We start from the raw sequence: 14,873 nt of genomic DNA on the forward strand, positions 1-14,873 counted from the left end.
GATGGTTTGCAATTTTAAATAGGATTATCCAAAAATATCATTTAAGCCAATACCTGAGGATGGAAATGAAGCCAGGTGTATGCCAGGAAGAGGGGTGAAGGATTCTATGTAGAAGGTATTCCTTCTAGAGAGTCCTGGTATTTAGAAAGATGAATGATCCAAAGAAAAGAAGAAAAGTTGGAATAAGGTAAAGAGGTGAGAGGAAGAAATAAAAATGGCAAAGGAACCAGAAACAACTTGTCAGGAAACAGGACAAGAGGAATGTGATGTTTTAAGAAAGAAGGGGGAGAGGCTAACAGTTTCAAATGCTGTAATAAACAGAGGATGAGGGGTGAGAGAAAAGATAACAGATTTGAAATGCCAATCATTCATGACTTCAAAAGAGAAATTTCATTTAAGTTTCTAAAGCTTACATGGAAAAATTAAAGAATAAGCCATTTGTGTAGAAGGGCAAATAGTATACCTGGACCACTATTCTAAAAAAACATGAACAATAAAAGCAGAGAAAAGGAGAATACAGCGATTTCACAGGGTGCCCAAACTGTAGGACTACTTTTTAGAAAGAGGTTTCTCTTGCCATTGTGGAGAGTGATAAGGTAAGACAGGGAAGAGAGGCTATACCAGTCTTCTAGAACAGTACTTTTCAGTCTAGCCTCACAGCACATGAGAACATTAAAATGTCTGACATTTGTAGGGCACACCACTGTGCTCCTGGCCAGAAGTCACCGAAACAGGAGTTCTAGACACCCAGGTCTTGGCTGCTCCAAGGACTGAGGGAGCAATAGCTTGGTGTGTCTATAACCCATCTGCAGAACACCGTGTCTGTGGCACCCTGAGTAGGAAGTCCTCCTCTAGGGCTTTAGACCTTAAACGTACCAAGCCAAAAAGAGCAGTAAAAGGAGGATGCAAGCTTTTTGGTATGAATCACAGTCCATCAATGATGATCTCGATGGGTGCAATCCTCCTCAAGTCATACTGACTCAAAATCACTACTCGTGTGACTTAGCAAGATTTTTTCCCATAAGACAATAGCATGTTTGAGTGACCCTTTCTGTCTCGTATCCCAGAGAACATAATCCCATTTTCTGGGGAACAACAGTGTGTTCCACAGGTCTCCCGCACTAGTGTCTCCTCAGCCAGCGTGCCCATTAACATCCTTTACAACACCGTGCAGCAGACCCTGTCTTCTCTGAAGTCTCATAGATGCCCGATTTCCAATTTGTGCAACTCCTTACCAAGTGGTGATGACCACTGACATAATTGCTAATGTCATCCCTGATCTCACAAAGACTCAGGCACATACTAGAATTAAGATGTCCTAATTATAGTATGGCTTCAGAGGAAAATCAAGAGTCTTCTATAGCTCCTTAGTGACATATACATTCTACAAATAACATCAAAGGAGGGAGTGAAAATGAGAGAGAGAGATTGAAGATACCGGAAAGGACAGGTCCCAGGGGAAGTACATGAAATATATGATAAAAATTTTTTTATACAAACCACCTTCCCTCATATTTCTTGATCTGTCACCTTAATCCTATCAATAATCTTAAAGAAGGATATAATTATTTCTACTGTTAATGAGGAAATCCTCAGAGAGATTAAGTGATGAGCCAAGTCACACAGCTAGTGTCAGAGATGAGACCTGAATACTGATGTGTTTTTTCCACTCTATGTGCTAGCAAGGGATGGACACAACAGGTGAGCACAAAGGAAACGAGTTCACTCAGACATCCTCCTTGATCTGGGCTCTTGCTTATTAAAAAAGGAGCACAGAAGTGTATTTACTTTTACATAAATATATTCCACTTGAACAAGTTCAGGCTATTGATGTGCTGACAAACTATCACTCACTCTTATGGTTCTGCCAAAAGTGAGGAAAATTTTGAAAGGAGAGAATGTACTTCGTGAACATATGCTATGCAGCAAAATATTTCATAACTATGACTTAGGATAATTGTATCTTAAATCAAGATGTTTTCATGCAGCTAACAGTTGAAAAGATCACTAGAAAATACCACTTGAACATTCTGGTCTGAATAATCTCTGAATGGTTACTGACCTAGAAAAGCCTCAAGTTGGCATAACAGTGTCAAAAGAGAGACGTAGGAAAGAAGATAATCAGGGTGTACCAAGGGTTGAGATAAACGTCTAGGTCCTACATGTTAAAGATACCGTGATGTTATTTAAAGGAACAAAAGAAACTACGTGTCCATTTATTTTAAGGTGCCTTACCATGAGACTCAAGTCCAGCTCCTTGCGCCAAGCCATTGTCATAGGACTGAAAAAGAAAAGCATGTTCAGTTTAAAAGGAAAATAATAATAAATAAATAAGTTGTCATTATGCTAATTTTCTGTCTCTTGATCTAATTTTATTTCTCCTTTGTATCTTTCAGATATGCACTCCTTCCTACAATGAAGTAGATCTAGGCATTTTCTTTTTTCTTTTCTTTCTTGTTTTTTTTTTTTTTAAGGCATTTTCAAGTACCTGATTTTGTATTCACTAAGCCAAATCAGTAAATGCATACACTAGGCACATTCTGAGAACGGATTGTTCAAAGGTGGCACCTACATATTTAATTTCTACATAATAAAAAGCCCCAACCCTTATTCCTCTCCCACTTGTAAGAATGTATGAGTTTAAGGAAAATGTAATTTTATACTCATATAACATTATAAACACAAAACAAATTATTTTGAGGCTTTTGGGCAGCCGAGGATAATGGTGCCTGCCTAAATTCGAATCTCCCTACATATCCCACAAAATCAAAACAGGGTAAGAACAACACAACTATACAAAACTGAAACCTCAGCAACGAAGCTAAAAGACATGCGCAAGCTTCAAACCACCTGTCTATAGAAAAAGAAACAGCAAATCCCAGCAAGCTGTCTCTCACACTCCTGACACACTTCTGCAGAGAACAAGGGCAATCTATGAAAAATCGTGAGCAAGAGAGAGGAGGGAACTAAAAATCGTGAGGAAGAGGGAGGAAGGGAGCTAATGGCAGGTCTAACATTATCTAAAATCACTGGCTCAAAGAGAAAGTCCACCCTAAGTGTGAAATACAGGCAATCCTTGCTCTGCACAGTTCCAATATACACAAATTCCAGGTACCATGGCTTAAATAACACAATATGGTTAGAATTTCATTAATAACAGTATATTAACTATGAGCAATCGCATTGAGTATAAACTCGCTGCTAGCTCCTCAGTGCACAAATCACTACATAAATAATAGCTGTGTTTCATGATCAGTGACTAATCACGTAACCTTTTTCAACTGGTCACTGCACATGTCACTTAGTTCATACACAGACAGCAAGGTATGTGGTTGTACTGTCTCTGTCTCTTAGTGATCAACCCATGTGATGTGTCACGCAAACGCATAACCAAAAAAAGGAGACTGGCCACCAAAGACATAAGTGCAATGAAGAAATGAAAAGCAGTAACAATGAAAGTGAAACTGAGATCAAACAGTAATAGAAGAGATAGCTATCATGACAGTGCTGGCTGTTTGGGACTAGACATGGATTCAGAAAAATTAAGTGAAGATGAAATATCTAGATGAATGAGGTTGTGATGAAAAGGATGAAGATGTTCTAGAGAAGTGATGCTGGCAAAAACTTCACATAAAAGGAACTCTCATAGACACTTCACAACAATGAAAATGCAAAGGACAAAATATTGGAAGCTGATACAAACTTAAAAAGGAGTATGATCATTTACCAAGACAGAAAGATGCTTGCTCCATATCATAAGTTATGTAATGAGAAGGTAAAGAGCACTATTCAAACAACTCTTCATACATTTTTTACAAAGAAAACATTTTAATTTTCAATACTGCTAATGTTTTAAATTCAGTGTACTAATAAACAAATATTGGTTTTACCATTAAAAAATTTCTATACATTTATAATTGACAGTAAAAGAATTTTTAATGTTTTGGCAAAAAACTATAAAAATCACAATTGTAATTCTTCCCATTGGTCATGATTAAGATCACTTTGCATCATTTCAGCCTGCATGATCATCATTTCAATTAGCGATACCATGCAAAGCGAGGACTGCCTGTACTGAAGGACTTCTGTAACACAGCACTGACTACAGGGAAGAGACTTAAGAGAATGTGTAAGTCAAGGGCACAGCATTCAGAAGGCATAACTCTGATCAAGACATTTATAAAGGAAGGGAGAAGGGCCCTCTGGAGATCAGATGACAAAGGAAAATTCAAAAGAGCAAAATTTAAAGACCCAGGAAACAAAAAAAGATCAGAGCTCTCTCCTACCAGGAAATCACACAACTCACAACATTTCCCCCATCACTAAACAAACAAACAAAAAGAGACTCATTAAAGAGAATGATACTGTATTTCTCTGTATTGAAAAGAGGGTACTCTTAAACTAGGAATTCTTGTAAGAAAAAAAAAATCCCTAAATGAGTAAACAGAAAAAGACAAATCTATACAAAATACCTCTGAGATGAAAAAACAGCAACCAGAATGCAAACATTTCAGTATACGAAAATCTGCCGCCACCTCTAAAAAATGGTGATAAAGCAGAGGAAAACTGCAATACAGCACCCCAAACTCAATTACATATCCTCAAGTAAGCATTTGGTGATATGAAAAGAAAATTTAAGATCAGAAAATGAAAAGGACAAGCAGTAGGAAGAAATAAAGAGTTAAATGATTTCAAATAAAGACAATAAGGGACATTTAAGAAAGACTGAAAATAGCCAAAAGAATAAAAATGAGACAAAGAAGTAAAGAGTGTCAAAGAGAAAGTGGCTGAAATGAAAGATAAGCAAAAAAAGAACACACACAAAATTGGAATACCTAAAGGAAAAGGCAAACTAATGGACTGTAGGTAAAGATCAGCAAACTGGGGACTGCAGGCCAAATCTGGCCTGTGGCTGTGCTTTGGATAGTCTTAGAGTTAAGAAAATGCTCAATCTCACTCCTAATAAAATAAATGCAAATTAAAAACATGCTGAGATATCATTTTTCACTCACTAGATTGGTAAAAATAAAAGTAGTGTGACAGCACGTTCTATTGGTGAGACTGTGTGGACACAGGCACTTTCATACGCTTGTGGGAATATAAACTGGTCCACACTTTTTGGAGAGAAAATGGGCAATATCCCATAAATTTATGTATACATTTACCTTTTGATCAAGCGATTCCACTGTTAGGAACTTATTCTGAAGATATATTTCCAACAATATATAAGCACATATGCAGAAGGTTATTAATTTCAACAGTTTGCATTTAGAAAATATTTACCCTATACATAGAACAGTTGAAAAAACTATGCCCTGTGCACACTATGGAGTACTATGAAACTTAAAAAAAAAAAAAAGAATGAGGAAAATCTCTATGACCTGATACAGAATGGTTTTCAAGCTATGTTGTTAAGTGAAAAAAGCAAACTGAAAAAAGTACTCTTTTGGGCAAGAAAGGAGTAGAAATAAAAATATACATATCTATTCATCAAAAAGAAGTACAGAAAGGACCAAACAAAAACTAATGAGGATGCTTACCTACAGAGTGAATGGGAACGAGGTGGTAAACATGGAAGTTAGGAAAAGAGGTGGAGACAGAAGGAACAGGAAACCCCTGCGAGTTACACATCTCTGAATGTAACTTTTTGTACAGTTATAACTTTCAGAACAAAGTTAATATTTCACATATTAAGTAAATAAAATCAACAAAGTTGGGGAGGGATTCTAAAATAGAATCTAAACAGAAACAAATAAAGAACTTTATTTCAAATAAATAATATAAAAATAGTAAAGGTGGGGTGGGGGCAATGGTGGAGGGAATAAAAGAAGTAATTGTTTGTTAAATCATTTTGACTACATATCCTCAGGCTCTAAACAAAAAGAACCAATGCATTCTGGATCACAGGAGCCAGGTCTGTCACTGTCAGAGAAGGGAGTCACAAATGGAAAGAGGAAGGTTAAAATGAACCCTGTGGTGCTGAATTAAAATTTGAGGTATTGGTATGAACTCATGGCTTTTGATAGACAGATACAGATAGAGATATGTGTAAGTGTGTAAGGTGGATGTCTGTGTATACATACATACATACATTTCCTAGCTCTGCTGCTGAGAGAAGGGCTGGAAGCAACGATATTCCAGTACCAATGAGTACATCTTGTGCCCAAATCCTACTTTCTAAACACCACCCTTCAATAAGAAAGCATCAGAACTCCTTGAAGAAATGACTGATTTCAGATCTGAGGTTGGGAAGGTAAAATACGAACCTTGACTATTCAGAAAGCAAGGAGGTGCTCAAAGAATGTAGGGGACATATAAAAGGGCACAAGAGCTTGCATGAGGGGGTTCTTGCTGGCTGAATCTGGGACAGCATCAAAATAAATAATGATAATAACAGATAATAACCCATTGAATAAAACAGGAATCTAGAGTCCATGTTTAAATAAAATAAATAAATACATAAAGGTGAGGGATACCTTTTTCTAACAGTAGAATTTTAACTGATAATTATAAAAGGAATGATAGAGCTGTAGAATCATTAACTCATACTAACACTAGTGGATAAAAGTTTGATGAGGGACAGGATATTTACAAAGTCTCCAGATATTTCAACACAAGATACTGAATAATTACAAAGAGAAAAATGCTAACTTTACAGAGAAAAATCTGGCATACACCGACTTAACCAAGAGATCAAAGTTAACATCACCAATAATAGGGCAAATCAACATGTTGTACCTCCAAATACAATGCACTGAGAAGAATATGGTATTATTTTTGTAGTACTCATGTCAAAATGCGTATCACCCACCTTGGAATATAGCATAAATCTCCTCCTCCTGACCTTTTAAAATGGAGATACTGGGGTCTGAACCTAGGATCTTGTGCACGCTAAGCATATGCTCTAACACTGGGCTGTACCCTCCCCCCTCCTTTCCTCTTAAAACTCTTTTAAAGGTTTGTTTTTTCTGCCTCCACAGGCTTTTAAAAATTTGTGCTACTGTAGATCCTACAAAACCTAATTCACATTCACAATTCAATTAAAAATAATTCCATTTCTCTAAGAACCTACATTTACATTTTCATTTTGAAACACTCACTAGTAAAAGTTGAATTAACAGCCTAAAATATTTTAATCTAAAAAATAAAAATTTCATATTTATGAAGTAAAATAAAACTGGGAGGCAGTACTTCCATTTCTCCAGTTTTATATGAGACTAACAAGCAGGGCAAAGGATATTTCTGATTAAAACTAAACTAAGCTTTCCCTACTATTGTCAATAAAAAGACTAAATTGTATTGTGTGAAAGAATAACATTTCTACTTGATATTCTCCTTAAAATAAACTTTAGATTTAAAACACAGACACACACACACACACACAAAGTATTAAGAAACCAAAAGTGACCCAAAAATCTACCGATTTCCCACTGACCCCTACTAGGACAGGCTATCAACATTTATCCTTGAGTTTTACTGTTTTTTGCTTCTAAGGCTGATCAATCTCTTTCTCATAAAGACATTGTTTCTTTGGATACAATCAGATTACATTTAAAATTTAACAGCTAAAGGGTCAATATCCTCGAAGATTTTTTTTATGGCTATTCCAACACACAAGGTACCCAGAAAGCAATCCTATTACCCTTACTTCAAAATTCTTGCTGGAAGAGATGAGGCATGCCACAGCCCTCATATGTGAGCAAGAATAACCTGAAACAAAGAGTCAATTTATCAACATAACTCACCATACTTCTTCTAATATAGCTGATGGCTTTTTTCATATCCATGCCGGACCAGTTGTTGAGCATATAGCAAATACAGGAAGCACAGTATACAAATCGCATGTCATTTTCACTGCCTTCAGGTACTGCACAAAAACTGAAAGTAGTAACAATAAGGATTTACTATTAACACTGTACTATAATTTATTTTTTGCAGGGGGTTGGTTAGAAACACCTACTTCATGTCTTTACTCACAGAAAAATCTTTCACTAAATATGGATTTAAAAACCACATACTATATGATTCCACAAAGAATAGGACTATTAACTTGAATTATATAAAATTATCTCTAAATCATTACTCTATCCCAAAGTTCTGATTTCTGGGTAGCTTTACACACTACCACAGTTACCCTTTCCCAGAAGCTACCTAGAGTAAGTTTATTTGCTCTCAGCCATGGAAAGCTGTGGCACATTGGCTTGAGAATCAGTGGCTGAAAGAGTAGCAGGTAAAACCTGGAAACTATTGGGTAGTAAGAAATTCTCAAGCTCAAGTTTCACTTATATGAAATTTCTTCTTAATGTACATATACAGATAACCATTACTTAAAAGATCATATGGTTTTAATTTTCACCTATGTAATTAGTTTTAGAGAAGTTATATAATAGCCTGTGTTTCATATCTACTCTTTTATTTATAAACAAAGATAAGATAGCAGTAACCAAAGACCATAATGAAATATTGAGAAATTAGTCACATGTACTGGCTTAGGTAAATACAGTAACAAAAACAGCTTTACAGTATTTCCAATTAATGTCAATTTATCTTGTATGTTTCCATTAATTCTCCCCTCATCGAGAGCAGTATTTTTAAAATCCTAACGGGAAAATAGAGACAAAAGTAGACGGAGTACAGATATTAACAACACAGCAGGATTTGTTTGCAAAGTCTTTTTGTTAGACAGCATCATATTGCTTTATCACTTCCTAGACTTAAAAAATGTTTACCTTAAAACTCTAAGATTCTTTTTTTTTAAGACATACCATTCAAACCATCATACATTAATGAACTCACTAACTTCATTTTGTATTCTTTAAAAATGTCATGGAAACTACCTACACTAGTTATAATATAATATTCAATGTTCATCTCTTTCTCCTCTATCATTATGTCTTAAGGCGTTAACAGTTTAGACTAAATGTATGTCTGCTTCAAAATACCCATTTTTAACTCAGAAGGTAAATTAAAGTAGATTCTAATCTTGAAATTATTCAACCATTTATTTATGGATATACTGTCTCCTTTTAAAAAAAAGAAATGACAATAGAAAGAATGAAGTTCTGCTACTGTGATTATTTTTATTTGCATTCATATAAGAAATCTTTAATTGACTAGGCACTTAAAGCATATGTATATAGTGAACTTTAGGTGGTGCTAGTAAGACTTTATGATAAACTCTACAGTTCTAGTATACTATATCCATTTTTAGTTCCAAAAGATTTTTCTTAAAAAAAAAAAGAAAAAAGACAAGTAACACAGAATGACCCATACCTTCCATCTTCTAGCTGAAGGGCTCTCAAGCCTGCTAAGCAAGCTTCTTTATTTACTCGGCTTAGGTCGTCTCCAAGAATAACTAGGCATGAAAGGCCAGTGTAGGTCATTGCTATGTGGCCACTATCATAAGGATGAGCGGTTCCAGGATTCTAAATTCAAAATTAGTATGTTAATTAGAAAACTGAAATAAAATCTGATTTCATTATGTAATTTGACACAAGGTTTCAGTAAACAGTAAAATTAAATGTTGGTTATACTGACTTCTACAGACACCGGACAGAGAAAAACAAAATGCAATTTTATGCATGTCTCAACGTAAGTATGACAGCATATTTTCCAGGCTACATAATTTTAAAATTTATCCTTAAGCTTTATGGAAGCAGATCTGATATTCAAATAAATCACATTATTTCAACTTCATATTTAACTAACCATATCGCTTATAATTTAAGTCTTATAAAGTTAGAAAAGCATGTAGAAAATAAAATTCTTTTATGTTATACGCAAATTAAACACCACAGTGGTAATCACCATTTAAAAATACTACAAAACAATAGCTGAAAAACCTTATTCTGTTCTCATATACAGTTTAATTTGCATCTCTAATAATATTAACACTTAGAATAGCAAATAACAAAAAAACACAAAGAAATCAAGATACTAATATTGAAAAATTCTCTAGAAATAAAATAATCCAACTTTTAAAATTTAAAGCCCAAATGAGTATTGATTGCAAAAACTGTTTTTTGAAGAAACTTTTACAAACTAGTAATTGCCCAGGTAGAGCTGGGAAGTCAAACTAGGAAATTCATACTACCACAATATATATTAGATTTTAGTTTTATTGATTTAACTGTTTCAAAAAACTATAAGCAGTTAAGTTTTATAAAACGTCTGACTTCAGTTGGCAATGACATGGATAAAATCTGAATTAAAAACTTATTATGCCAAGTAACTTTACATTCCACAACACACAAAGCATTTACAGTTTTACAATTATTTTTCAATAGTCAGCCAATCATATTAATTAGTTATTTTACTAAAAAACATGATTTCATTAAAAAACATCAAATTTCACACTGTACTAATTTATTTCTCACTTTAAGAAAGTTTAAATTTTGATAGAATAAGAGTGTATTTTAAATTCATCTTTCTCATAGGCTTTCCTTCTGTTTTAGTTTGGGCTCATCCATAATTGCCTCAAATACTAGAACTGCTCATAATACTAGAAAGTTAAAATGAAGCTTGTACTAGGGTTTTGGTTAAAACAGACTCCTTTGCCTCTACAATAAAAGTTAACCTTTACAACTACTGAAAGGTATGGCTCCGCTACTCATTGGCTTGCTTCACTTTCCTCATCCTGGAAAATGGAGACGTTAGTACCCATCTCACAGGGCTACTGTGTGGATTAAGTGCAGCTACTGTCTATGGAGACGCTAGTTCCCTTACTGATGCTGCAAGTGCAAGGCAGGTATCAAAAGGGCCACTACTTCTTTGGAGTCATGAACAAGGGGCTTGGAACCACCAGTGGCTTAATCAGAATACTTTCCCGCTCACTGACCTTCTGTGGTTCTTCACAGAACAAGTTTGCAAGGTGTCCAATATCCTCTATAATCTGAACTCACCCCACCTATCCAGTCTTACTATACAACGCATTCCTTATACGGTCTCACAAATAGGAGAAGCAAATTTTCATCTTGGTATCTGTTTCATCCTAAGTTCCTCCTTAGAACTCAAGCTCTTACACTCCTGGATATTCTATTCCACATTTATAACTTCCTTCTTAGAACTTCTGTAACATTTCAGTTTTTGGTACTTAAACGAAATATCTGCTATGGTAAAAGCACTATGGGGAATCTGAACATAAATCAAATGTAGACTTTAACCTTGAGGGTAGAAGAGAGGTCTACTTGAATAATTACAATACAAAGTAGAAGGTAGTGTCATGATGGATACACAATAATAAATACATGAATTTAAATAAAGGATTCTTTTTCTCAGCAGAAGAGGAGCTTGGTTAGAAACAGATGGAAAGGAGGCTTTATAAGCAGAAGAAAAAGTAAAAGCAAAGCAGAGAAGGAGAATTCCAGGCTATGTAGAATGTGTTAAGGACAGTACATAATTTAATAGAGAATATGGGATTTGCTGAAGGAAAACACTAAGAAAAGTGGGTTGAGAGGATCCATTAGTGTTTCTCAAAAAGTGTTCTATGGCCACTGAAGATCCTGGCATTCTTTCAGGGAGGTAAATGGCCCACAGGTGGTTTCAGAAGAAAAATTGGTGATACTATTTTATTTATGCATTGTACTGGAAAAATCCTATGTGCCTCCTCAGATTCTCTTGGCTTCATCTGTCTCCCGACTCTCAGCCATCACCCTTAGAGACAACTCCCTGTGGGCTGATATGATTCCACCTGTCGTCTCTAGCTCTTTCTGCCACTCAAGATTTAGATGAATGCAATACAGCACGGAGTGGGAACTAGCTTCCCCAGAAAATAAAAAGGTCTAGATCAATTAAAGGCCAAAAATGGGTTTCAGGAAAGTCCGTGAATGAAATGCAAAAATTTGTTTCTTCTTAAATTTTATTCTTGTTATTTCAAAAATGCCTTGGGAGAGGGGTGGGGTAGGAGGAAAGCAGGCTGTCTCTTGAAAGTAACATTATCAAAGAACTGTTTTACTCCAACAAGTGTAGGTATACACCTGTATAGGGTATGGTGCTGTATGACTGTCATCATTATCAATGTCATGCCTTTCGGATATCCTGCCTATTAAGACTAAATGGAGAGCTATCTCTATTCAGGACTGGCTTAAGTTGGAAAGTATTATATAAATGGGAAAAAAAGGACACATTTTATGCATTCTTTGTTTTTAGATTCCCTGCTAAAAGCAAAGGGCACGCATGATTGGAGACACCTTGGCAAAGTCATTCAACCTTGACACAGGCAAGCTGGTCTACAGTTTAAGGCAGAGGAAGAAAGTTGAAGCAGTGTCTCTATCAAATCATGTCACCTTCTCCAAAATCACTGCTATTTATTCCAAAATTTTGAAGCAGAGTTTGGGAAAACTGGCATCACACCATTTACCTTCAGCTTGGACCTGGATGTAAATCTTGATGTACACAGTACAGCCAGATACTGGCTTGTAAGCATTATATAAGCAGACTGACCCCATCAAGGAAAAAGTTAATCTTCTGTCAGGTCTCTTTCCACAAAATGATGCCAATTTCTCTGTTTTTTTACTGTAGAGAAGTATTTTGTGTACGGATGAAACACCTAAAAAAAGTTTATTTGGAGTCTGCTTCTTTGAAGAAGAAAAAAGCTTCTCACTTTGTTAGGACTCACTGATTTCTCCACCTGCATGTGCTCGTACCAAAGCCTCTGCCTATAACCCTGAAGACAGTCTGTCTATCGTCACAAAGGTCATAATTCATCACCACTTAGGTCCCCAACCACTGCCTAGGCAAGAGCTTTTTCTTTCATTCCTAAGAAATGTGAGCCAAATGTAAAATCCTTCTCTAACACCTGGAAGAGTTCACTGGTTTCTTAGAGAACAAATATCAAACACTTGAGTTCTTTATTTCCATTTTCTCCAGGAAATCACCAATAATTTTTTATAAACATACATGACAGTAAGACAGAGATAATTTTTCTAACAACAGGAATTTCTCTGTGTTTATATACTGTGCCTTCTTTCAGGAAGTAAGATGGGTATAGCTTTCCCTTAAAGAGTTCCAGCTCATAATACACATTATTAGACAGCATTTACCTACACTGAAACTTGGAAGCTTGGTTCTTGCCCTATACTTTCTTAGTTTTCTTTCTCACTAAAATCTCTCCCCCACCCTCTTCCTCCTAGTCCAAACAGAACTAACCTTTGATGGATTGAATGGAATACCCAGGTAGGAAGAGCCTCGGAAACCACAGCGGTTTAGATTTGATCCTAGAAAATAAAAACATGTACTTATTTAAAATGTACCTTATTTTTGTACAGATTCTAAAGCAGTTCAATTATACAATCTTTCAGAGAGTATTTTGGTACCAAAGCTTTGTCACTGTCTCCATTTTAATGCTAATGTTGAATGCTTACTAGGTGCTTCATGAGAACTTCTTCATTTAATTTCCGAGTAAGTCCAAATCAAAATAATGATTTCCTACCACGTACCTTTAAGTCTACCTCACTGCATACAAAATGCTTTCATACTTTTCCTAAATGAGCATTTTTCATGTAATCAACATACTCAGTCCCTCATTCTACAGAACAGAAAGCAGAAGCCCAGATGCGAAGTGACATGTTCAAGCTAATGGCTGGTTAGCAACACAAAAGAATCTAGAATCCTAATGTCCCATCCTGTGTCTTTTTACTTTAACTCACTGTTTCTTTACAGGGTAGCAAGCTAAAGGTATAACTGCTCTATAGTCACAGAAAATATATGTACCTTGTATTTTAGTATTAGACAGACCTTCATCTGAGTCCAATAACACACTTTGCTTTGAAGTACAAAAGAACACTTTAAGTTAGCACTTCGCCTCCTGCTTATTCAAAGTATATTTACTCGTGTGTTTTTCTACTACCTAAAAATTTTCAATTTTTCAAGTTATCAATGGACTAAAATTGGGAACTTAAGAAAGAAAATAGTTACTACATGCATGAAAAGGGAACCCTTGTGCATTATTTGATGGGAATGAAAACTGGTAGCCATTATGGAAAACACTATGGAAGTTTCTCAAAAAATTAAAAATAGAACTACCATATGATCCCGTAATTTTACTTTTGGGTATATATCCAAAGAAAATGACATCATTATCTCAAAGAGATATATGTACTCCCATGTTCACTGCAGCATTATTCACAACAGCCAAGACAAGAAAACAACCTAAGTGTCCAACAATGGATGAATGGATAGAGAAAATGTGAGATATATATATATATATATATATATATATATGTCATATACATATATGACATATATATATATATATATATAATGTCATATATATGTCACACACATATACATACACATAGACACAAGGGAATATCAGTCAGCCATCAAAAAGGAGGTCCTGTCTTTCATAACAATGTGGATGAGCCCTGAGCATTATACTATGTGAAATAAGCCAAAGACATATAGTCTAAGTTCTTACTTATAAGTGCAATCTAAAAAAGCTGAACTCATAGAAATAGAGAGTAGAATAGTGGTTATCTGGGCTGGCACAGAGCAGGGTGGGAAGATGCTGGCCAAACGGTACAAACTTTTAACTATAGGATGAGTAAGTTCTGGGGATCTAATATATGTACAGCATGGGGAATATAGTTAACAATATTGTATTGTATACTTAGAAGTTGTTAAGGCAGTAGACCTTAAATGTTATCCCCCCCCCCCTTACATACACACACACAAAGAGGAAATTATGTGAGGAGAATGCGAGTTTTAACTATTCTTATTGTGGTAAGCAGTTTACAATATATACGTGTATCAAATAACCATGCTGTACACCTTAAACTTACATATGCTACATGTCAATAATATCTCAAAAAAGCTGGAAAAAAATTTAAAAATATAAATGAAGAAAGTTATACCCACAGTAAGAAAATAATTAT

General features: G+C 35.3%; 1 protein-coding gene across 1 annotated transcript in view; it reads right to left on the bottom strand.

Annotated features, from left to right (window-relative positions):
• Window positions 1-14,873, bottom strand: part of PGGT1B (protein geranylgeranyltransferase type I subunit beta) — a 43,667-nt gene that overhangs the window by 13,304 nt on the left and 15,490 nt on the right. The window contains exons 3-6 of the mRNA XM_010987502.3: window positions 13,147-13,214; window positions 9,274-9,425; window positions 7,746-7,878; window positions 2,236-2,281 (exon numbers count right to left, since the gene is read on the bottom strand). Coding sequence (XP_010985804.1) covers window positions 2,236-2,281; window positions 7,746-7,878; window positions 9,274-9,425; window positions 13,147-13,214 — 399 coding nt within the window. The remainder of the gene's footprint in view (window positions 1-2,235; window positions 2,282-7,745; window positions 7,879-9,273; window positions 9,426-13,146; window positions 13,215-14,873) is intronic.

This window comes from Camelus dromedarius, chromosome 3 (genome assembly GCF_036321535.1).
Source record: "Camelus dromedarius isolate mCamDro1 chromosome 3, mCamDro1.pat, whole genome shotgun sequence".
Taxonomy (NCBI): domain Eukaryota; kingdom Metazoa; phylum Chordata; class Mammalia; order Artiodactyla; family Camelidae; genus Camelus; species Camelus dromedarius.